At 35.7% G+C, this 25,317-nt stretch overlaps 1 protein-coding gene and 1 pseudogene across 1 annotated transcript; one reads left to right on the forward strand and one right to left on the reverse strand.

Moving 5' to 3' along the window:
• Positions 1 to 2,188: 2,188 nt before the first annotated feature.
• On the forward strand, positions 2,189 to 4,598 carry LOC143630433 (subtilisin-like protease pseudogene; annotated as a pseudogene).
• Positions 4,599 to 6,568: 1,970 nt separating this feature from the next.
• Positions 6,569 to 9,036, reverse strand: LOC143630411 (uncharacterized). Its single transcript, XM_077099434.1, has 4 exons — positions 8,580 to 9,036; positions 7,336 to 7,767; positions 6,955 to 7,228; positions 6,569 to 6,836 (listed from the first exon to the last, which is right to left on the reverse strand). The coding sequence occupies exons 1-4, from the start codon at positions 8,985 to 8,987 to the stop codon at positions 6,685 to 6,687; spliced, it is 1,266 nt and encodes a 421-aa protein (XP_076955549.1). The 5' UTR covers positions 8,988 to 9,036; the 3' UTR covers positions 6,569 to 6,684.
• Between the last annotated feature and the right edge of the window lie 16,281 nt (positions 9,037 to 25,317).

The raw sequence follows: 25,317 nt of genomic DNA on the forward strand, positions 1-25,317 counted from the left end.
TGATAGGGAGAGAGGTCCGTACGGGCAAGGGCACATGACGTGGGTAGATGAATCTGGGAAGTGTACAGTTAGAACTCCATTTTCATTCAAGTTTGAATGAAGATCCTAGTGCCAGCATCTTGTATACCATGAACGTCTATATATGCTTTTATATATGAATAAGTAATACGATAGGAAGAAGAGTCACCGTTTTCATAAGTTTCGAATAATTTATATGTTTATTGACTTATTGTTATAAAAGTTTCTAAAGTTAAGTAGAATGAACAAGTAAAAATGTTTACATGATAACCAAAACTAGTGAAAACTGACTGGATGATGATGATGATGATCGAAATTAGCTTGACGCAAACAAAGTTAGAATCCAAAACAGGAGAAAATAAATTTATAATCTCATAGAGGCATTTCATCAAGCATTTGGTATGCATGCATTAAATACAATGAAGAAATGCAAAATTTGATCACAAAACTAAGAAATAGCCATCATTATATTCACAAGATCAATTGTAAAGTTGTTCAAAATCCATATGAATTTAATACCTGCATTGCATTGCATTCCAGGAAGTTAAACCTCACAACCGAATTAGTTTGAGCTCGTGCTCGGCTAGTTTCAAGCTCTTTTTCAGTTTTTCTAAAGCTTGATCCAGCTCGTTTATTTGTTTATTTGATACAAGAATACTATAGATATAGATAAACTTTAATTCCTTTTCTACTATGTCTAACATTATTAGTTTCACTTGCCAATATTAATATACATGTACTGTATGTCTTTTTAATTGATTGTGGTGTCTTTGAATTGTTCCTCTTAATGTTTATTCCTTTGTATTTGTAATTTTTTTTACCACCGGGGCCCGGGTTTCTCAGGTACTATAGTTTCAAACTTTTATATCTATATATTTTAGTAAATTAGTTCTTACTTTCTAATAGAGTCATTATGTAGACACGACCTTATATGAGCTTCATTTTCAAAAATCCATTCTTGAAAATTTGGAAACATTAACAAAATCAATTGCTTCATGACAGCTACATGAATGCTTCTTTTCTTATATTTTGTTAATCCATATATAAGCTTTTCATTATCAGGCCCGTCTTCGAAATGTCAGACGCCATAAATGTACTAAATATTCTATGGTAACCATAAAGTAAACAAAGTTATTCTATCAAAATAACTGATTTTACATAGTTAATCTGCATTAGGGGTGTTGTTTTTACCAATCATATACCTGATTACTGAAACCCGATTAAACAAGACCCGTCTTACACAAACCCGATAGCATGTAATCGGTTTGATATATGATTGGAAAGCATCCCAATCGTGTTAGAAAATCATGAAGTAATTCAGACATCCGGTTAAAAAATATAAACTCTTACTTTCCTTAATGTATTAATTTGTATTCTTTTTATCTGATTGGCATTCATAAATGAATTACTTAGAATAATAAGATAAAACCATTATTGAGGATTCTGTGAGCTATCTTACCATTCATTTAATTAATCATCAAAATCCAGCAACATATGTCTTCTAATCAGTGACAAAACAGATCGTATGCAATGCAACCACAGATGACCAAAATGAAGCCTCTCTATTTCGCAATGAGCACGTGGTGGCCATCTTTTAGTTTGTCACTGATTCAAGTCAGTTTCTGAGTAAACTCTAGCGGCGGATTTAGTCTATTCAATAATGTAATAACACATAGGGTCATCACAAAAAAATTGGATAACGAAGAAGATATTTCGTGTATTGGCCATTGGATTATACTTCACTGACTATAATTCTTCCAAATTCAGTTAATGATAAATTGCTTAAATGTTGCATACCTAAAAACAAAAAGAAATGTGTTGGTGATAAATTAATCTTCCTTGTCTAAAAGGCAAGATATAGCACTATGAAAAGCAAGTCATTTTCAATGAGTTTAATTAGATTTTCTTTGAGAGTAAGGGAAACGTGTAGAAATGAAGAACAGAAGGCAACATGAAAACTACTTTCCTAATTACAGACAACTGAGTGAGAGCATAATATACCACTATTATGTGTTTGTAAGTAACTATAAAATTAGTGATGTTGTTCGTTAGTCGTATTCAGTTGATGGAAAGTACAAACTAAACTCCCTCTCACCTTAACGATATATAGATCATGCATTTGAGTCATTTGACACATACAAAGTCACCATTGAGAGATCTGAGATACAAAATGTCGCCAACGATTGGTCTAGTGTTACTTCTCACTTGCACCACCTATTTCAATGTACTTCCCACCAAAGCCACTGACCTCAAAACTTACATTGTTCACTTAAGTTCACCTGAAGTCCAGGTCCTCAACATTGAAGAATGGTATCACTCATTTTTGTCAAAAGCAGCTGCGCGATCAAACAAGAAACCAGAGATGGTTTACACATACCGTCACGTGATTACAGGATTTGCTGCTAAAATGACAGCAGATCAAGCAGAGATGATGGAGCGTTTGGGTGGAGTTTTATCAGTCAGGCCTCAAAGTGTGTATCAGTTACACACAACCCGTTCACCTGACTTTCTGGGCTTGCGCCAAAACTCAGGTTTGTGGAAAGACTCAAACCATGGAAAGGGAATCATAATTGGCCTTTTCGACACTGGAATTACTCCTGGGCATCCTTCTTTTGATGACCATGGGGTCCCTCCTCCACCAGCAACATGGAAGGGTAAATGTGAAGTGGCGGGGTGTAATAACAAACTCATCGGAATAAGAAACTTTGTGAGGGAAACTTTGCCGATAGATGAAGACGGCCACGGGACACACACTTCAAGTATCGCAGCAGGGAATTTTGTAGACAACGCAAACGTTTTCGGATTGGGGAATGGCACTGCCAATGGGATGGCACCATTAGCGCACGTAGCCATGTATAAAGTATGTACGTACAAGTCTTGTACAGGCGATGTCATCTTGGCGGGCATGGATGCCGCTATTGAAGACGGTGTTAATGTGATGTCTCTTTCGCTTGGTCTGAATTCCTCGTCCTTTCATAATGATAGTATAGCAATTGGCGCATTCAGTGCCATGCAGAAATGGATCTTCATGAGTTGTTCAGCTGCAAATGATGGGCCAAAGAGTGCATCGTTATCAAATGAGGCACCATGGATCCTTACAGTTGGGGCCAGTACAATTGATAGAAGGTTCAGGACAACAGTTGTTCTTGGAAACAAGAAGAAACTTCACGGTGAATCCTTGTACCAACCAAAGGATTGCGACCAGAAGCTTCAGCCTCTTGTTTATGAAGCATGGTGCAAAAAATTGTCGCTGGACCACATTGATGCCAAGGGGAAGGTAGTGTTGTGTGATCATGGGGATAAGTGGGATACTGTTTCCAACGGAACGGTAGTTAAGGATGCAGGGGGAGTTTCCATGATTATGACTAAAGACATTGTTTATGGTGAGAGTATAATAGCAGAACCTCATGTTATTCTTGCATCAAATGTTGGTTACAAAGAAGGGGTTGAGATTAAGAAGTATATGAACTCAACTTCTTCTCCTGTTGCAACTATCCGTTGTGGTGGAACTGTGGTTGGGTTGAAATCAGATCCGCAGATGACTTCTTTCTCTTCAAGAGGGCCTAACCGTGCAAGTCCTGGAATCCTAAAGCCAGACGTTACTGGACCTGGTATGAGCATTCTTGCAGCATGGCATCTTTCGGTGGACAACAAGATGGGAACCAAAGCAACATTTAACGTTATAGAAGGCACGTCAATGTCTTGTCCTCACCTTGCAGGCATAAGCGCGTTGCTTAAAAGCGCGCATCCAAAATGGTCTCCTGCAGCCATCAAGTCTGCAATAATGACCACTGCCATTCAAGTAAACCGAAAAGGAGAGCCCATCATAGACGAAAGAGGTCTTCTAGCAGACGTATTCGCCATCGGATCGGGTCACGTAAACCCACCAAAAGCCCATGAGCCAGGCTTTGTATTTGACATCCAACCCGAGGACTATATTCCTTATCTTTGTGGGTTAAGCTATACACCCAAACAAATTGAAACCATCATTAGAAAGAAAGCTAATTTCTCAAAGACCATCCCAGAGGCCCAGCTCAATTATCCTTCTTTTGCGGTGTCTCTTAAAAGAGGTGATCGCAAAACATACTCAAGGACAGTGACTAATGTTGGTATGCCAGAGTCGGGTTACAGCATCAAGGACGTCTCTGTACCAGATGGTGTAAGTATCAAGGTTGTGGTTCATAATGACGAGGGTGTGAGTAATGTTCGTTTGCCATACTCGGGTTACAACATCAAGGACATTTCTGTGCCAAAGGGTGTAAGTATTAAGTTTGTGGTTCAAAAAGCAGAGGTTGTCATGAGCTTCACAGAGTTGCACCAAAAGAGAACATACGAGGTGACGTTTAGTCGAGATGTTAACGATAAGGAGAAAGGTCTGTACGGGCAAGGGCATATGACGTGGGTAGATGAAAGTGGTAAGTATACCGTTAGAACTCCATTTTCATTCAAGTTTGAATGAAGATCCAGATATTGTAGTGCCAGCATCTTGTATACCATGAACGTCTGTATATGCTTTTATATATAAATAAGTAATACGATCGGAAGAAAGATAACTGTTTTCATTTGTTTCGAATATTTTATACGTTGAAATTTCAAAATCAGAACCAGAAACGGTGTATTCATACTTTCGGTTGACGGAGAATGAACAAGTAAAAATGTAAACAAGAAAACCGAAAAATGTAGTTTTTGTTCGTTCGCCTATAACTAATGAACTAGTGAAAACTAATTGAATGATCATGATCCTACGCCTTGTGATGTTACTAAATTAGATTTATGCAAACAAATATAGAATCAAAAACTTATAATCTCACAGAGGCATTTCATCGAGCAGTTGGTATGCATATATTAAATACAATGTACAAATGTCAAATTTGATCCCCAAAATCACAAAACTAAACAAAACCCATCATTACATTCTCAAGATTAATTGTAATTTTTTCTTTGCAATTCAAAATCCATATGAATTTAATACCTGCATTGCATTGCATTCCAGGAAGTTAAACCTCACAACCGAATTGAGTCAAGCGGACCGGGTCGAGTGTAAATTTGAATATTTCTGAAAAGGGATTTTGGTGGGCCCGAACCGGTTCGGGTTGTAAACAGAATCGGTGTTGTCAACTTTGATCAAAACCAGTTTTGGTGGAAAGTGTCTGAGCTCTATACAATTCAGTATGGATCGGTTTGTAACCGATTCGGGTATAAAACTGTTTCGAAACTGGTTTGAGTAGAATTGGGTCAGATTATGAATCGGTTTCGGTGACAAGAGCAGAAACGGTTATAGAAATTGTCAGTTTGATTCGGGTTGGAATTGGTTTGACTCAAACCAGGTTTCGGAACTAGCATTGTTATAAATCCTTTTATAAAATAATATTTTTACGGGTCAGTAGTTACTAATTTTTAAGTTAAACATGAAAGTATCACGTAAATAAAAGAAAAAGGAAGTTATTAAAACATGTTAAAGCTAGAACTAATTTGACATGGCCATTCCAGTTATTTGAATTTGCTTAAAATCGGAGAGGAATAAGTATTAACATTATTAAAAGCTAGGATGTGTGGGATAAACACTTGTACAAGATTATTATCATTGAAAAATTAATTTTTCTTGTTAGTTATACACCATAAATTGCCTCAGATTTACTTGACTAGTGAATAGTTACAAGAAAAATTGTGATAGTTGAACGAAGTATTAGTGAAAACTGATCATCATGGCATCTCAAGTTCTCAACTCTAGATAGCAATTGTGCATTAATAACAACTTAACTAGTAGTGTCAACTTGCAACAATGACAACTTAAAACAGTGACAACTTGAAGCAGATGTAACTTCATCGTCTGTAAACGCTTGAACTACCGATATAACTATCCAACTTGCTCACGGTTATAACCACAACTTTTATAATCTTTTCATGAAGTTGTAGCAGTCGTTTTGTTGGTTTCCGGCCTAAATAATGACAATTTTCAGTTTAATCTACGGTACGTTTGTCACAACAAAATTTGCATACTCGTTCTTGGTTTCGTTAGTTTATTATCGAAGAATTAAATTACTATCAAAATACTTTAATATGAAAGTGTTATTCCATGATCCAAAAGAATTATTAGTGAGTTTAAAGTCACAAAACTGAAAATCTAAAGAAATCACAATCACACATCTCATCAGTTTCAAACATTAATTTATTGTAACATCCATACATCATACATGAAACGGATACTTCAAAGTTTTAATAACAATTGACTCAATGGTAACACGCGTTAGGACAAAATTATATACAATGATGATTGATGAGACCCATACCAAAAATCAAAATTGACTACCTGTCATGCTCAAAGTTAATCAATTGCTTCTAGTTATTATGCATACTTACATATCACTACTCTCTAGTCTCTACTAACAAATTGAACTTCACATTTGTATCATTTCATTTCTTAACAGTAGCTTATATGTACAATACTGGCCAACGCAACCTCACATAGGATCCAGAGACCCATCATCACGTCTCAAAAACGAATCGAAAACAAATATTGGAAGCACAAACATATTCAAATTTGCCATCCCAACAAAACTAAATAACTAACTAACTATGCTAATGCTACTCACAAAACTGGAATGACAAAATCATGAAACTTGGATCTAAGTTGCGAGGATAATCAATCCGAGGTCTACAAAAACATCATGGTAAACTCTGATATGTAAACACGGTTGTCCGGCCCAACACAAACAAAACCAAAGACAGCTCGATGAAGAAGATTGTGTTCATCAAACTTCGATCCACAGTCCAACCGTATAAGGTAATCCCTCCAGGATTATTTTCAAGATACATCACTGCAAAAAGTTTAACATCATTCATCAAAGGTCTAAACTTTACGACTAAAAAGTCAAAACTTTGACATAAAAAGTTAACCATACAAAGTAATCCATCCAGGGTTTATGATTTGCTTACCAAATGCTTGTCTTCTGAGATAAGAAGACAAATAAGAATCAAGCTGTGTGCTATTATGAAGTGAGATATAATTCATCGCCTCTAAATCGCTTTCTGAACACCCGTCATTTATCAATCTATTATTAAGTCTTGCATGTGACTCGTCATCTGAACCACACGATGCTAAAGCATGACATCTAGTTGCTATTCCGGCGACGCCTTGAGCTCGGTGAGAAATCTTCGCAGCAGCATTTAAACACAGAATCAATCCCACCACTTGTGCAATTGATGACACCTGCCAAACACATATATTCAAAATATGTGATGCTAAATAATCACAAGAATCAGATAAACGTCATTAATGAAAGTTACAGCAAAATCACCGCCATTAATGAAACTTACAGCAAAATCACCGCCATTAATGAAAGTTACTTTGCTACTAATCTCCGTGACTTGAAACAGCATTGCGAATTGGCTGGATGTGACAACAGCAAACACAAGAAGGAGATAAATTCTGAACCTATGACTTATTTTTGAAAGATCATGACGTAACCGATCATGTTCTTCTATTGATACCAAAACATCGGTTTCTGCTTCCAAGAGTCTTCCATAATCATCAAAATGGATAATTTGCAGATTACAAACCAAATGGAACACGAGACATGAAGATAAATAGATAAAGTTCAGATATGCCCAAGAAAAAGTTAACGCTGCAAGAATGCCAAAAGACTTCCACCATGATGCTCGGTGCATATAGATAATACGAATTGATTCAAGTCCAATCTTCAAAGCAAGACATGGCAGAACCCATAATACAAAAAGGCGTATAGATTCCTGACATTAAAAAGTATCATTAACAAACATACTATTAACAAGATTTCTACATCTTACCCTCCTCAGACCCTACCATAGCTTTGCTATTGGTGGGATATACTGAGTACGATGATGATGATTAACAAACATACTACCTTCATTCCTTAAAAAAGACAACACATTTCTATTCTATAGACAGTTTTATGACTATTTAATTATCCAACACCATTGATGTGTCATACAGCTTGTATAACCATACGGTCATATGGTACTGCGAAAAGTGGTCAAACGGGTTGTCTTAAGTATCATACGGTAGTATGATATGGCGAAAAAAGTATACAGGTCGTATGAAAGCCGCCAACAAAGAAACAACGACCGTATGACATCATACAAGTCATGCGGGTCATATGATCTAACAAACAAGTTTGTGTACACTTTTGGGAAGGCCTGTAAGCGAACCCTAACGAACACAAACAAGGGCATGTTTGTGTTCGTTCATTTAACTTTAAACAAATACGAACATTTAATTAAGCATATATTTGTGTCCATGTTCGTTTGTTTAATTAAATATACAAAATAACTTTGTTCGTGCTTGTTCGTTTAATAAATAAACGAACTTCCCACCGAAGTTCACGAACAGTTCCTTGAACGTTCGGTTCGTTTACACTCTTGTCAGTGACGTACCAATATCAGGACCAAAGACATAAATTTGTTGCATTTTTTACTCTACTATACAGTACTTTTATGACATCCAAACTTGGTGATCAACAATCTCGATATAAATATTGAATCCATGAGGTCATAATATTATCAGTAAACAAAGCATGACTTACAGAGATCTTCTGAACATACTCCTTCGAAAACCTTTCAACATGACCATTACACTGATCAACAAAAAGAAACCCACGAACCCCATACTTCCTCAAATTATGCGAAAGACAAAGTAGAGCAACAGCAGCCAGAGAAGCATGTGACACAACAATGACAAGCTCAAACCCTTCAATTTCGTAGAGGCAATACGTCGAACAGTTGGCGTGCAACGAAAGTATGGCCACGGGAAACGCAACACCGATCACCAAAAACGTAACCCACGAAACCCCAAATCGCAAGACGGAAGATTGATCGAAACCCAGTACGGTTAGATAAAGTTGGAATCTTTCAAGGGTTTTATGAAGATTTGTTTCTTGTTGTTGGGTTTCTTGATTTGGAAGTAGAGGTGTCTTGATTGAGTGATCTGACATTTGATTTGGAAATTAATGGTTTTATTATGGGGATATAATATGATTTGGGATTTGGGTTGTATGTGAATGTAAATGGAAGAAGTCATTTGCAGAGTTTGAATTGTGGGATTGTTTTAAAGATACATACAAGAGATTGCTTCAACTTCCTACGTTGAATCTTATTCTTCAAATGCGAATCTCGTTACTTTTGTTTCCACGGATCTTGAGGCTTAATTTTTATTTATTTTTTCTTTTAACGGTCAACGAATAAAATTCCGATTATTGGGTAATTTAATGGTAAAATATGATCTCATACATAATTTTCGAGAAAAATCTGTCGGCTGAAGGGACTCTGTAGTAAAAACCTTACTGAGATCGGAAATCTTTTAAACATTTCAGCCTCCGGCCTAAATCTTCACACCCCTCTAATTCATTTGAGCTAAAACTTATTAACGGTTTTAAGCAAAATATATTTTACTTAAAAAAATATCATATTTTTAATATCATATTATATTAAAAATATCATATTTTTAGATTATAATTATATTATTAATATAATTATAGTATGAGCTTTCAATTTTAATCCTTTCTATGAAAATTACATTGGATTATATGGGTGTTATTTTACGGGGAGTATGGATCGATGTTATTTACAAAGGACTAAAACTCGGAAGACTTTTCATATAAATGATAAAAATTAAAATTAATTTATTTAAATGACTTATTTCACGATTAAGAAATACCGTTTATCATATCAGACTTTTGTTTAATTCATCAGAAAGAAATACCTTCTTATCATATCAATCATGAATTTGATTTTTATTTTCTATAAACACTAAATCTATTTTGATTGACTATCTATATTTGCACATTACATGATTTAAATCATCTACCTCTAAGATTAATTATTATATACTTTTTGTATGCTTCTTACATACGGAGTTGTATCATCACATTTGTTTTTGGTGTCGTATACTGGTGTGCATAATAAAAAATTATAATGAATAATAATAGTTGTTATTATTATTATTATCATTATTGTTATTATTAATATTAAGGTTAAAATAATTATAGCTTTAAAATATAAAGTATCCTCCTATAAAATATAGGGGTTTTGGCCTAGGGCTTTATTACTTATCGTGTGTTTTCTCTTGGGGGTGGTCTTTGATATTCGGGAAATGAAGATGAGCGGGTGGGTCAGTGACCTCGTCAGTATTCAAATTTGCGATTGAAAAAATATAAATTATATAAATTAAAAGTAATTATTTGATTTCTTTAATAGTGGTGAAGATAATGCTTATGATGTTCGGGATATGCCAAACAAAATGCTTATTCACGATATCTAGTTTGTATTTCTTTTCCCGAAATGCTCCCTTCTTATTTTATTTTACCCTTTTTAGTATGGGCATAATGGTCTTTCACTAAAAAGGTAGCCTAACCGGGGGACCTGGAGCTATTTTTCAGGATTATATTTAGGTTTCCTAAAATGTGGAAAAATTCTATAGATAGTCTATTTTAAGAGAGAGAATTTGAAAATAATCCAAAAAGTTTTAGATTCTCAAAACAGTCCTTCGAAATCTATATTCCACGTGAGATTGGGATTCGCGACGTGAGTTTTGGTTGTCCTATCATACACTGACACGTGTCACTTCAAAGATAAGGTTTTAGAAAAATTTGTCTCAGCCAATAGTTTTCAAGTCAAAATAATTTTCCGAAAAACCATTGTTTTTGAATGAAATTTGTCCGTCACATGAGGTTTCAAAAAAGATGATTTTCGTGTTTTTTTGAAATTCATATTCTCGGACGCATTCCAAATGAATTTCGTCTATTTTTGCATATAAAGACGTGTTGTCACAAAAAGATAGATTTTGTTACAAATTATTTTAATTCGATGGTTTTTTGATGAAACTTATCTGTTTTTGCATAAAAAGAATAGATATTAGAAAAAGTAAATTTATCCACCCATGACCATCATTCGCCACCTACCGCCATCGTAACCACCACCACCCACCGTCATCATCCACCACCACCACCACCAACCGCACACCGCCATCATCAACCACCACCGCCATCATCCACCACCATCACCACCACCCACCGCCATCATCAACCACCACCGCCCACCGCCATCATCAACCACCACCACGCACCGCCATCATCCACCACCACCACTACCACCCACCGCCATCATCCACCACCACCCACCACATTCTTAACACTTGCCATATTTTTAAAATTTTTATAAAAATCATCTAAGAAGATTAAATTCGTTGGAAAGTTATCGTTTTTTTAATTTTTTTTGAAAATCATCTAACAAAACTAAGTTCACTGAAAAAGTATTGTTTTTTTTTCATCTTTTTTGAAATTTCACGTAGTAGACGAAATTAATTTGGAATGCGTCCGAGGAGATGAATTTCAAAAAAACGCGGATAACGATGACTTTGAAACCTCACGTGACGGACAAATTTCATTCCAAAACAATGGTTTTTCAGAAAATTATTTTGACTTGAAAACCATCGGCCGAGACAAATTTTTCTGAAACATGGTCTTTGAAGTGACACGTGTCAGTGTGTGATAGGACAACAAAAACTCATGTCACGAATCCCAATCTCACGTGAGAGATAGATTTCGGAGGACTATTTTAGGAATCCAAAACTTTTTGGACTATTTTCAAATTCTCTCTCTTAAAAATGACTATGTACAGAATTTTCCCCTAAAATATTTTAGATAGTCTCAAATTCTTCACCTAAATTTGTTAGCTATTAAAACTATTCAATTATTTTCAATGAGCCGGTGGTTAAGTGATAAGGAAAAGATTTTGTGTTTCATGTGATTCAGTTTTGATTCATGTTCTCATTATTTAGTTTAGGTGACACCGAGTGATGATGATAGACCAGACGAGTTGGTGACATTCATTAGTTTGATCTTTGAACTAAACGGGTTTTATCTTACCGCACTGTCATGCCTTCGAGCGAGTGTTCACAAGTGTTGACATTAGGCAAGTGTTATCCCCATATCAAACGGTGAGTGTATCCCGAAGTGATAAATTTAGCCGGCAGCCTTTCCGAACAATTCGTTGGCCGTTAAAATTTAAAAAAAAAATACTATTCAGTTATTCATATATCCTTATTAATGGCAAACTATCGTACTCCCATAAACCACCAATCAATGCAACTTACATGATCCAAACACTTTACACATCTTACCACCACACCATCTTCCTTGATAAAACATATTATATTCCTTGTATTAGAGGTGTACAAATCGGGTTTTTAAATACTCGGGTTCAGGTATGAAATCGGATTCGGGTTTGACCGAGTACTGGAAAATCAGGTATTAACAAAACCTGGGTCGGGTTCGGGTCCGACTATTGTGTCGAAAAAGCATACCCTATGTATCGGTTTCGAGTCGGGTATAGAACCGGGTATTTGAATAACCTATTTCCCGGTATTGAAAAAAAACCTATTTTCTGGTTTTTGGGGCTTTTTTTTCAGGTATTTTTCGGATATATATCGGATATTTAAGGGATTGCACCTTTTAGGATTATTTTTCCGGGTATTTTTCGCGTAATATTAGGTATTTAAAAAACCTGGTTCCGGGTATTTGTAAAACCTGGTTCAGGTATGGAACCAGTTCGGGTTTTCGGGTATTACCGGGTACAAATCGGGTCCGGTTCCGGTACGAGTTTTGGTACTAAAATGCATACATTATCCGTACCCTACAGGTAGGGTCAGGTACGGGTATCCGGTTCCAGGTATTTTTATCGGGTCCGATTCCGGATTCATGCTTTTTTTCACCTCTACCTTGTATTTTATGCATGTTTGGAAACTTCATATTGCATTGGGCTTGGCCCAGTAATTCTAGCCCTTACTCAAGTGTATCATCAGCCATGTAGATTAGAGGTGCATAAATCGGGTTTTTTAAATATCCGGGTTTGGGTATGACCGGGTACGGGTATGACTGGGTATTTGTAATATTCGGGTCGGGTTTGGGTCGGGAATTGTCTCTAAAAACCATACCCTATGCATCGGGTCCGGGTCGGGTATAGATCCGGGTATTCTAAAACCGGATATTTGAATACCTTATTATCGGGTATTGAAAAAACCCTATTTACGGGTTTTGCGGGTTTTTTTCGGGTATTTTTCGAGCATAGATTGGATTTTTTAAAAGGCTTGCACTTTTTAGGGGTATTTTACGAGTACTTTTAAAGTATTTTTCAGGTATACATCGGGTATTTGAAATACCTGGTTTCGGGTATTGGAAAAACCCGGTTCCGGGTAAGGAACCAGTTCGGGTTTTCGGGTATTACCGGGTACAAATCGGGTCCGGTTCGGGTTTTAGTGCCAAAAATGCACAACCTATCCGTACCTTACGGGTAAGGTCGGGTTTGAGTATAAAAAACCCGAGTATTAAAAAAACTGGTTATGGGTTTTTATTTCGGGTCTGGTTCCGGGTTCGGGTTTTTTGTGCACCTCTAATGTAGATGATAATCTGATATCTCACACTGGAAATGACGCAATTAATTACGGTTTGAAGACTAATAAATTCAATCGAACCATCACGAGTACTTCTAGGCCATCGAGTTCTAAATCCACCATGAACTTTCCCAACAGCCCTTGATGGTAGACTTGGCTAGGTTCCAAACCTAGTGATTCTTATGAGTCATTGCCTTGTCTGAGTGAGAGCTCGATGACTTTAGGTCATAGATTATAGAACCAAGATGCATATGCTTTCCTTCCTAGCAAAATATTCATAAAAACGGTTAGAGGAATATTTTGTTAGGCGATAAAAAACAATCCATTTTCGCTAAATATGGCGACACTGGCTAGAATAAACTAATCATAGATGATAGATCCACATGGCTATTGGCCCATAACCCATTGATCTAATGGATAGAGTTAGAGGTGCACAAATCGGTTTTTTCTAATATCCGGGTTCGGGTATGGACCGTTTTCATGTATGATCAGGTATTGGAAAATCGGGTATTGAGAGAAAATCGGGTAGGGTTCAGGTAGGGTATTGAGGAGAAAAACTCAACCCTATGTACCCGGGTAGGGTATGATCGGGTTCGGGTATTGAAACAGGGTATGTGTCCGGGTACGACCGGGTATTAATACCCAGTTTTGAATTTGTAATTTTTTTAAACATTTTTAATTTGTTTTAAAATTTAAATCTGCTTATTAATGTATAAAAATAGTTAAACTATATTACAAAAACTATAAATCCACTTAATTACAAATTATTTACTTAGTAATATACATTTTACAAAAATTTAAACATAAAAGTTGTGAAGTAAACATAAAAATATACTATAAAAACTCATGTATTACTTTGGGTATTAGAAAATTGATATCGGGTATCGGGTATAGGGTATGATCGGGTCCGGGTATTTACGGGTATAAATCGGGTACGGTTCTGGGTACAGGTATTGACCTCAAAATGCATACCCTATCCATACCCTACGGGTAGAGTCGGTTCCGGTTTCGGGTATAAAATACCCAAGTATAAAAAATACCAGTTTCAAGTATTTTTTCGGGTCCAGTTCCGAATACGGATTTTTTGTGCACCTCTAGATAGAGCAGTCCACTACAAACAATCAACTATCCATAAATAATTTTTTATTTTTGTCTATCAATGGTCCCTTGACCATTTTTTTAACGATCAATAAATAAATGCAAGACCGTCTCTAAGAATGAGGGGGATCTCGAGGGCTCTGCGTGTGTAAAAAATAGGCCCCTAAATAGTAAAAGAAAAAAAAAGAAAAATGAAAAACCAAAAGATAGCCTCTAATCAATGTATTTTGGCTAAAATACAAATACATTTAATTCTTTATAAAATATCCAAAACCAAATACGCTTTGATTTTACGTTTTTTAGTTGTGTTTTAAATTTAGTTATGCCGATTGTTTCATAAAACTATATATAAAATATATTAGAAAAAACCTTTATATAAATAAAAAAATTAACATGACATACATAAATAGTAATACGGTGTCAAAGTCATCAACTATATCAGTATAGAGCAATATGGGCCACTAAAATAAAAAAAAATAAAATATTTATGTGAAACGGAAAGATAAGAGTAAGCACCAGGTTTCGAACTTGAGTGCTTCCACTTACAATTTACAAACGACACAAATAACTAGCTGAGCCAGATACAATTTCAATTTACTCGCGTTTAGATATTATTTATTTAGGTACATCGCGAAATTGAATATTTATATTGAGCCCGTAAAATTTTTGGGTATTGTGCAATGGTCTGACCAGCACATGCTACGAGCCAGCCCTAGCCATGCATAAAGGACTAAAGTTCAGTTACTAGAGGTAATCCAATTGTAAAATGTAACCATATACACCCTACTATCCGATATGACCCAATTTTAGTGTTGATTTTATTGGATTTCATAATTTCTAAATCTATCATTTTTATTTAATCACTCATTAAAAAGTGTGATTTTGGTAAAGTTATCTTACTTTAAAGTTTAAATATAGTAGAGTTATGGGGCTCACGAGAACGACAACGTTGTGACTTGTGACAAATGTTTTGCCAGATCCCGTTTAGGCTATTCTTTGAATTGAACGTATTCCTAAAATATTCTTTTTATTCATTTAAAATTTAATGATATCCGTGCTTTTTATTTTCTTTCATGCATTTAAGCGGATAATACATTATTTATTTATTTATAATATCATCTCTTTTGAGATGTTAGATGTTAAAAACATGCTCAATCATGATTTAATCCATGGAAGATATAAAAAGTGTCAGAATATGCGTATATTGTTTTTTGTATTTGTAATTTATTTTATATATGATCTCACATATGCCAATCAAGGTAGACTTGGAGAATTCTTGGAATGTTTGAGTCTGGGACAACTAATAAAAATGCGAAATAAGTGATACAGATTTTTGTGTCTTTTTTAGATTTAGTTTAATATTTAATCAATTATTGATTTTTGTTGGACAGTCTTTTAAAGATAGCAAAGAAGAATAAGACACATAAGAAAATATGTTGTGTCGTTTTCAAGACTTGAAGTTGTGACATTTGCATTTTCTTTTTCTTTCAATGGTTTTTTCCAGTGTTGCAAAAATCCCGACTAGTCAACGATTAATCCCTGATTAATCGCTAGTCTCCACTTCACTGATTAATTTTGGGCTAGTCGGCGAATTAATCGGTCAATGGTCAAATCCGGCCAAAATCGGCGGTTTCCGGTCAAATCCAGCCAAAATTGGCGGTTTCAGTCAAGATTCCGACCAAAATCAGCGGTTTTCGGCGAGATTCCGACCAAAACCAGTGGTTCCGCGTGAGACTTTAACAAAAACTAACGGATTCAAGCGAGATTCCAGCCAAAATATGTTTTGTGTATGTATAAAACTGGAAATTACATTTAAAAATGTGCGCGTGTATGCATAAAACTGAAAATTATGCATTAAAGTCCGATCCGATTAATCCCGATTAATCTCGACTAATCCCGATTAATCGCTAGTCCCCACCTCACCGCCCGATTAGCGACTAGCGATTTTTGCAACACTGGTTTTTTCCACAGAACTAAGGAAATTTGATGTACATCAACTGAATGTATAATATAAACATATATAAATTTTAATAAAAAGGGAAAAAAATTTTGGGCTTTTTAGAAAGGTTGGCCCCAAAGCCGTAGCCCATCTGCCCCCCTCCCCCCTGGGCGGGGTCTGATAATCAAATTATCACATGCTACAATTTTTTGGTTGATCAACATGTAAATATTACTAGACATCCTCTCTCTTTTTCCTTTTTTACTCATCAGTTACTTAGTATACCATATTTATAAACACGCGCAAATAAATGTTTAAATAAGAAATGTATTTGGTGTGGCACCAAGCTATTGTGTTACAATTGTTTGATGTTGGTTTAAACCTTACATTAACATGTTTTTAAACAAGTTATAGGTTTTTCATAACACCCCAGAACTTTAATTTAATTCACACTATTGTCAATGAACTTTAGTAACTCTTTAATAGCTATAAAGCCAACAAGATAAAACACCGGCGCAACACGACTAGACAACCTCCAGTCATTATAAATATCCTGACATCTAAATATCCGTAAATAGAGTTTTATTTTGATTATATTGAACTTTTAATGCCTAAAAGGTATTTTATTTCATTATTGTGTGTGGATCATTATTGTGCGTGGAGCGGACCTATACATATATCGATCATGCCAGTCTAGTAATCCCATTAAATATTTTATGTTTTATGAAGAAAAAAAATTCTTATTTTTCACTCGATAAGAAACATTTAAAAGACCATGCGTAGTCATAAAGCCCCACCCCTAGGCGTTATGCGCCACGTGGAGCTTAGACCATGTGGCCTGCGTTGTGGGTGAAAACGCGGGGGGTACACCGCCCCCCCTGCATTATGTTAAATTTTTTTTGTGCGTTGAATACAAAACGCGCAGGAATGGCGCAAATATCAAAAAAAGAGCCGTTAGTTAGTTATGGAGGAGGAGGAGGAGGTGGTGGTGTAGCCATTGACGGCGACTTTTCCGGCGATGATTGATTTACTCGGTCACCAGAAAACTCGCTGGAGCTTCAATTACAGCCGGGGGACGACTTAATTGGACCAAATTGGGGTGAAATTGAGCAATTGGAAGAAAACATTGAGTGTAATTGAGTGAATTAGTAGTGGGTTTTGAATGGATTGTGATGGATTTGAAGAACAGAGAAATTAGGGTTTTGTGTGTGAGAGTGAGAGTGAGAGTGTGTTTGGGTTTGAATTTGGGGGTGAAAGTGTGTGGGTTTAAATAGTGGAAGAGTGTGACCCGTTGACGGAGGATCTTGTTTTGAAGATGTTAGTTTTGTTTTAGTCAAGAGTTGGTTTGTTTTGAAGATGAGTTGGTAAAGAGTTAGTTTGTTTTGAAGATGAGTTGGTAAAGTTAATCAAGTGAATAGCCAAATAAGTAAAGAAAATGAAGATAAGATTGGCTTTTGAGCATATCAAAAAACAGGTGTATAGAAGCATATCTAATAAATATTATTATTATTTGATTATTTTAATAAAAAATAAAAAAAAAATTAATAGTGACTGGGCGCCACGTGACGCATGACCGCTGGTAGTGGAGCTTTATGACTACATATGGTCTTATGACTTTTTATAAAAAACAAGTGTAGTCATAACTCTCCATAACTTTGTTTATTTGTTTTTTATTTTTAATTCTTAAAGGTAAAAAGTAACGAGTTTTTTTTCGATTTTGGTGCCATTATCGCGTTTTGTGTATAACTTGCAAAAAAAAACCCCCCATAACTTAGAGGGGGGCGGTTTTTCCCAGAGTTATGAGCCATAAAGCTGCCCCATAACTATCCACTACGAATGGTCACAAGTTTTATTATTTTAAAAACTAAACTATAATAATCGTGATATTTTTGGATGTAGACTAAACTTAGAATACGTGTTTTTGGAACTTATAATATTTCTAACTGAACACCGCACATTGTGACATAGGACGGGATAATGAACACCACAAATTTCTAGCTCGACGATGTGGATGCTTCAACAATTTTCTTTGAACTTTTGTCAACAACTCCACAATAATGTTTTTCTAAGGTCGGTCTATCCAGTGGCGGACCCAAGATTTTTTGACAATGGGGTCCTATTTTTGTCGGTTTTCAAACTTTTCGGGTCGGTTCAAGAGTCGATACGAGAAACATAATAAAAAAAACGAAATACATAAAAAAACGGGAAAGAGCAAGGCTCGAACTCGGGTCATTCGTGTGGTATTGGAAGGGGGTTTCCACCAGACTAGAATGGTAATATTGATATGGGGTCCAAGTGTTAATTTATATGGGGTCCTTCAAAAATTTTCTATATCGCTTCTAAATAAATTTTAAAAAACATTGGTGTCCCGGGACCCCGACGGCTACTATGTAGGTCCGCCCCTGGGTCTATCAATGATTTTATTATGCTTTTCTTCAATATGTTTTTTAATAAAGTAAATAATAAATAAATCATATATGCTAACCTTGACGTTGCATAGAACGAAATTTAGTTACCTTTATTCATGCATTTATGTACAAAAACAATATAGTTTGTTAAACTACCTATAATATATTGTTTGTCATTTACTCAAGAATGTGCTATATCATCTTACACATAAAAAAACACTTTCATCATTACTCAAACTAAGTGTTAAGGAGATATTAGTCAAATCTTCACGTCTCTGTCACGTACGTACACTCTGTCACGTACGTGTACGTAGTGAACTTTAATTAACTAAACTAAAAAACAATCGTTATGAAGAGAGGTTACAAGTTATTAAAAGAAAAAAATGATTGGTTGAAATAAAGGTGAACCTTATAAATGAAGCTATTTTGGGCATGAATAGATTGGTGAGAGAGGGGAGAGATAGGTGGCACCAAGAATGTGTTATGATAGAAAGGATGGCTAATGGCTTAGACGAAGGTGGAGTGGTGCCCATCAACCTCCATAACACTCAATCTTCCTGTTAACTTTTCAATATCAGCATGACCGTTGTCATTTATTTTTGTAGTGCTACATTTTTTTTACTAAAAACAAACTATAAAATTTAAATATATTTTTGGTGTTATGGAGGAGTAATTGCTAACTTTTAATTTTATACATATTTCTTGTATTAACTACTAATTACTATTGATTTTATGTTTTAACAATTTTTTATCAAGCCATAACCTGTATGATAAATAACATGTAATACCCAGTCAATCACAAAATAAACCTCCAAAGCTCTTTTTTTTATTAGTTTTTGAATCATGATTGCTTTTTTCTAAGACCATGTGTAGTCGTAAAGCTCCACATTCAGGGGTTATGCGCCACGTGGCGCCCAGTCAGAGTTATGGTTTTGTACAAAAACAGGCTGTAGTCATAAATCTCCACATCCAGGGGTTATGCGCCACATGGCGCCCAGTCACTTTTACACTTTTTGTTTTTTTTTTTAATTTTTAATAAGAATAATCAAATAACAATAATATTTTATTAAATAAATATTACAAGAAAAAATAAAAAAACTATTCGTCGTTGTCGTCGTCGTCGTCTTCGCCCTCTTCGTCGTCGTTCTCGTCCTCCTCATCGTCCTCATCGTCGTTTTTATCGTCGTCGTTGTCTTCATCATCGTCGTCGTCCTCGTCCTCCTCATCGTTTTCACCAGGCAGAGGCCGATACATCCAAAGATGTTGGACCAAATCCTCCTTTAGTGCGTTATGTATCTCTCTTGACCGCACGGAATCCGAGTTTTCGAGTCGTTGCTCCATACTTGCCGGAGTCCGTGGTGGATCCGGGTCCGGTATGAAAGTTGGACATATTGCTCTTCCCTCGTCCTCGATGATCATGTTATGCATTATGACACACGCATACATAGCACATCTCATTCTTTCTAAAGACCATAGACGACAAGGATTTTTAACATAATGCCATCGTTGTTGAAGAACACCAAAACACCTCTCGATATCCTTTCTCGCAGACTCTTGCACTTTCTTAAAATACTGTCTTTTTTCATCCATCGGGTCTCTGAATGTTTTAACAATTATCGCGAACTCTGGATATATTCCATCACCCAGATAGTACCCATGATCGTAGAAGTTATCGTTAGCCCAAAACGAAGCGACATGAACGGTCCCAGATATGTAACTCTCCATCACAGGAGACTGCTCTAAGACGGTTATGTCATTGTTGGAACCGGGAACACCAAATAATGCCGACCAAATCCAAAGGTCGTATGAAGCGATCGCTTGAAGGCTGACCGTTGGTCCCTTTTGGTCACCTCGTGTGAATTGACCTCGCCATGCAGTTGGACAATTAGCTCATTCCCAATGCATGCAATCTACACTTCCTATCATGCGGGGGAAACCATGTACCCTTGTATGTGCCTCGTAAAGACGTTGTAGATCGTTAACGTTGGGCTCTCTCAGATAATGTGGTCCATATAGTTTAAATATTCCTATATTTTACAAAATTTTTATAAAATAAATGATCACAGTAAACAAGTGATAAACTATTTAAAAAAAAAACAAAACGTACCGTAACAAAAATACTCCAAGGTGTCCCGAGTTGTTTTTCGGCCATCTTTAAATACTCGTCGTTGATGTCGGTCGTGTTTCCGTAAGCGAGCACGCGCACGGCTGACGTAACCTTCTGAATAGCCGTGAATCCTAGCGCCCCTCGAGCGTCAGGCTTTTGCTTAAAGTAATCAAATTCACGCTCCAAATCATTGGTGATGCGCATAAATAAATTTTTAGACATCCGAAAACGACGCCTAAAGGTCTTCGGGTTCTTGTATCTCGGCGTGTCGCAGAAGTAATCCGCCATCAACCGGTTGTTGGCTTCGGCACGATCTCGTTCGATATATGTTCTTGTTGAAACGGGGGTGGAGAGCTAATCGCACCCGTAACGGAACTCATATACTGTGTCGCGAGCATAATCGCACTCGTAACCGCCCGTTCCTCCTCCACGTCCTCGGCTTGTTGGTCGGGCCCGAAAAACTGTTTATATATAGATGGAGGATCCATATATAGTGAATTTGGTGTAAAGGAATTTTTATAGAGTTGAAAGAGAATTTTTATAAATTTAATGAGGTTTGATTGGGGATGAAAATGTTTAATATATAGGAAATAATTTTTTTTTTAATTTTCCAACGGTCATTTTTGCAACGGTCACCTTGAATTTTGTGCCATTCTCAGCGTTGTATATACAACACTTGCAAATTTAACTTTAACGTAATGAGGGGGGGGCGGTGTATCCCTACATTTTCGTCCTTCACGGTACACATACGCATCCATTACTGGGTGGTCTAATCTACAATCATTACATAGAAGTAATAATTGTTATTTTGGCTCACCTTTCATTTTCTTTCACTAAAAGATGTTATTTTTGAATCATGATTTATCATATTATTATTCAGAATATATCAACCTAGAAATTTATACGACGTACTTTATGTTCTAAAAATACAATATTTGACTAAAATATGTTTTAATAAAGGTCTATAAATAATGTTCAAACCAACGTTTTAAAAACCGGTATTTTACTTGTACCGGATTGGGTTAAAAAATAGTACAACCGGTTGATCCGGGTTATACCGAGAGGTTCAACCGGTTGAATAGTTTACCTTATAATTTTCTATAAATGTAACTTTAATCCAAAAATAACCCAAAACTAAATGATTCATGTAACAAAAAATGATCTAAAAGTTAATCCATATTAAAAAGATAATGTAAAAGAAGTCAATTTTAAAAAATTAGTCATAAAGTTTACACGTTTGAATGTTAATTGTTGGGTTAAAGGTAATTTTGAAAAAATATGGGCCATATATATAAAAAATCTTCGAGCTTAAAACCGGTTTACCTGTAAAAACAGGTATTTTAGACAAAAACCGCCGTTACGATGTTTAGCAAACCGGTCAAAAATACCAGACTCAAAATACCAGCCTAATGTGTGAAATCCGGTTTAACCGGTTCAACACGGTTTTTAAAACACTGGTTCAAACACAACATGGTTATTAAAACCTAACATTAAATCCGTCTGAATTTAAAACATTATTTCAGATCAACCAAGTATTAAATCAATTTAGTAACCAAGGTTATTTATTATTATATGGACTTGCGATGCAAATGATCTTTAACTCAAGTATTAGAGAGGAAGTAAAAATTTAAGTGGGTAAACGCAATTTCACATATTGAATGATTTGAATCTAACCCCAATTAGATTCTATCGCACTAGACCTTCATATGACAGGTTTCTCTGTGGGCTTGGGTTAAAAGAAATATTATGGGAGTATTTGGGATTCCTTATTTAGCCTCCTTATGACTTATATAAATCATAAGTTATAAGTTACAAAGTTGTAACTTTTGACCTATCCACTCAGAACCTTTAACTTTAACGTGTCGAAACACTTTATAACTTCCTAAGATAGAGCCCGTGTAATATACGGGTGATTCAAAAAATACAACAAAAAAGTTAACTTTAATAATATACATAATAACATAACTTATGAATTTATAAGATATAAATAATAATAAACAAAATTTTACAATTCATAAATCTTTAAAAACCTCTTTAAATACAACATTAGATAATAACCCATGTGATTAGAAGAAAATGTCAAGATCATTATTTATACATATTATATATATAACAATTGGAAAGGTTTTAGGGCATAATGAGTCTTACATTATGCATTATGGTTTTTTTTTTGTAATTTTCTCTTTTATTTTTCATTCTATACTTTTCATATTTTATCTTAAGTCCTTATACCTTTATTTTTTACAAGTTTGTCACAAAGTACGTTTCATTTTTAGTCCAACAATTTTCTACTTTCAACTTTGTTCTTTAATACTTTTCATCTTTTACAAAATTTTCATTTAACTTTATAGTCTAAATTTTGCAAATTTATACGCTGTAACACACATGTGTTGTTCAACGTTCTTACGTCTATATTCCACATTCAACTTTCGGTCATAAGGCGATTTAGTTATTATATATCGTGTTTTATTTTTTGTTCTATTTTCCACGTATTAACAAGCCGCAACATATGGGTCCAACGCCCCCGACCCATCAACACACGAAACGAACCGTTGCATTTCAATTGTTTGATTACCCGCACACGGGTAGAAATATTTTTAAACTCTTGGATAAAGTCATTCGACAATACAAGATTGAACATAAAATCTTTTCAATTTCGTTTGATAACGCGTCCAACAATACGGCCGCGGTTGGCCATTTAAAATTAAAGTATAAACCTATTTGTGATGGAGCGTTTTTTCATAGCCGATGCATTGCACATATTATCAACTTGGCCGTACAAGATGGGTTAAACGTGATCGAAACGCAAAGAAACAATTTTAAAAAAATGTTACGAGATGTTTTTAGCAACAATAAAACATTTTCAAGATACAAAAAATTTTGTGTAGAAGCTAATTGTCAATGGTTGGGGCCAAATTGGGATTGTCCAACAAGATGGAACTCGACTTGTGATATGTTTGAGAAAGCCATCCAACAAAAAGAATCATTAATTGCGTTTCATCAAATTATGTCAAGTAGGGGTAAATGTGCACCGTACGATCCTAGAAACTGGTTATTGATTGAGATCGTTACGGAGGTCCTTCAAATTTTTAAATCTTGCACAACTAGTTTATCCGGGGTTTACTATCCAACAAGCCCCATTGCTTTACCAAAAATTGCTGTCATGTGCACAAAGTTGAGTGAACTTCATTGTAGGGGTGCACCTTATTTTGATATGGGTGTAAAAATGAAAGAAAAATTTAGAAAATATTTTCAAGAACTACCCGCTGTTTTGACATGTGCTGCTGCGTTAAACCCTTGCATCAATGTTGGTGGTGTTGAAGCTTTAATATAAAAAATTTGTGATGAGCTAGAGTTAAACGACGATCAAAACCCCTATTATAGCCAAACTTTAAAGAATGCTTTCAACACCACATTGTCAAACATGTATGATGTTTACCTTACAAAATACGGGTCGTCTTCCCAAATTCATGACTCGTTAAGAGCTGTTGCCCAATCTCAATCCCAAACCGACCTTGAAATGGGGATGTACTACATGATTTGGGAAGACGCCGGTAAACGTCAAAAGGTAAACACCCCAAGCAGTGAACTTGGAAGGTATGGTGGTACCAACTTTGTGAAACACATGACTCCGGATGAATTTAGAAGTCTTGATTTGCTGGCTTGGTGGAGAGGTAAGGAGGATGAGTTTCCGATCCTCGCCGCCATGGCCAAAGATTTACTAACGGTCCAAGCTTTCACGGTAGCTTCGGAGTCTGCTTTTTCTGTTTCTGGCAGGGTTATATCGATTAGGAGGACTCGACTCACTCCACCAGCTATAGAGATGTCGATTTGCTACAAGGATTACTTGGACTCTTTAGATAGGGCACAACATCAACGCTCGCTCGAGGGGGAAATGGAGTATGAGGCGGGCTTGTATGAAGACGAGGTCAATCAAGGACACACTCAACCAATGACCGATGAAGAAGCCGCGTACGACGATTACCTAAGGAATAGCTCGGGATCGGGTAGCGAAGAAAATTAGTTAAAGAAACAGCAAACATGGAGGCAAATAATGAGTAAGAAACAGCAAGTTGTTCATGTAATCGTGTCTAAGCATTCTTTAATGTTTGTATTTTTGAGTTACGAATATGCGATAACGATTTAATGTTTGTATTTTTAATGTAAAAGCTATAAATGAAAGTTATGTGTTTTTAATCTTCCAAGCAAAGAACCCTAACAACTAAAGCAAAGAATGGAGTCAGTCCGTTTTGCCTTGTAGTTACCGGTTTGTTTATACTGTGAAAAAATAATGGTCATTTAAAAAAAAAAAAAAAAAAAAAAA

The sequence above is a fragment of the Bidens hawaiensis genome, unplaced genomic scaffold (genome assembly GCF_021521415.1).
Source record: "Bidens hawaiensis isolate Kalapana, Puna unplaced genomic scaffold, B.hawaiensis_p1.1 tig00005663_1, whole genome shotgun sequence".
NCBI classification, from domain to species: domain Eukaryota; kingdom Viridiplantae; phylum Streptophyta; class Magnoliopsida; order Asterales; family Asteraceae; genus Bidens; species Bidens hawaiensis.

What these genes read in the sequence shown, in the direction of transcription:
- LOC143630411 (XM_077099434.1), bottom strand. Translation starts at nt 8,987, where the DNA reads ATGTCAGATCACTCAATCAAGACACCTCTACTTCCAAATCAAGAAACC. An exon ending in TTAATGGCGGTGATTTTGCT is followed by an intron (nt 7,229 to 7,335) that starts GTAAGTTTCATT and finishes TGTGTTTGGCAG; the next exon opens with GTGTCATCAATTGCACAAGT. An exon ending in TCTCAGAAGACAAGCATTTG is followed by an intron (nt 6,837 to 6,954) that starts GTAAGCAAATCA and finishes AACTTTTTGCAG; the next exon opens with TGATGTATCTTGAAAATAAT.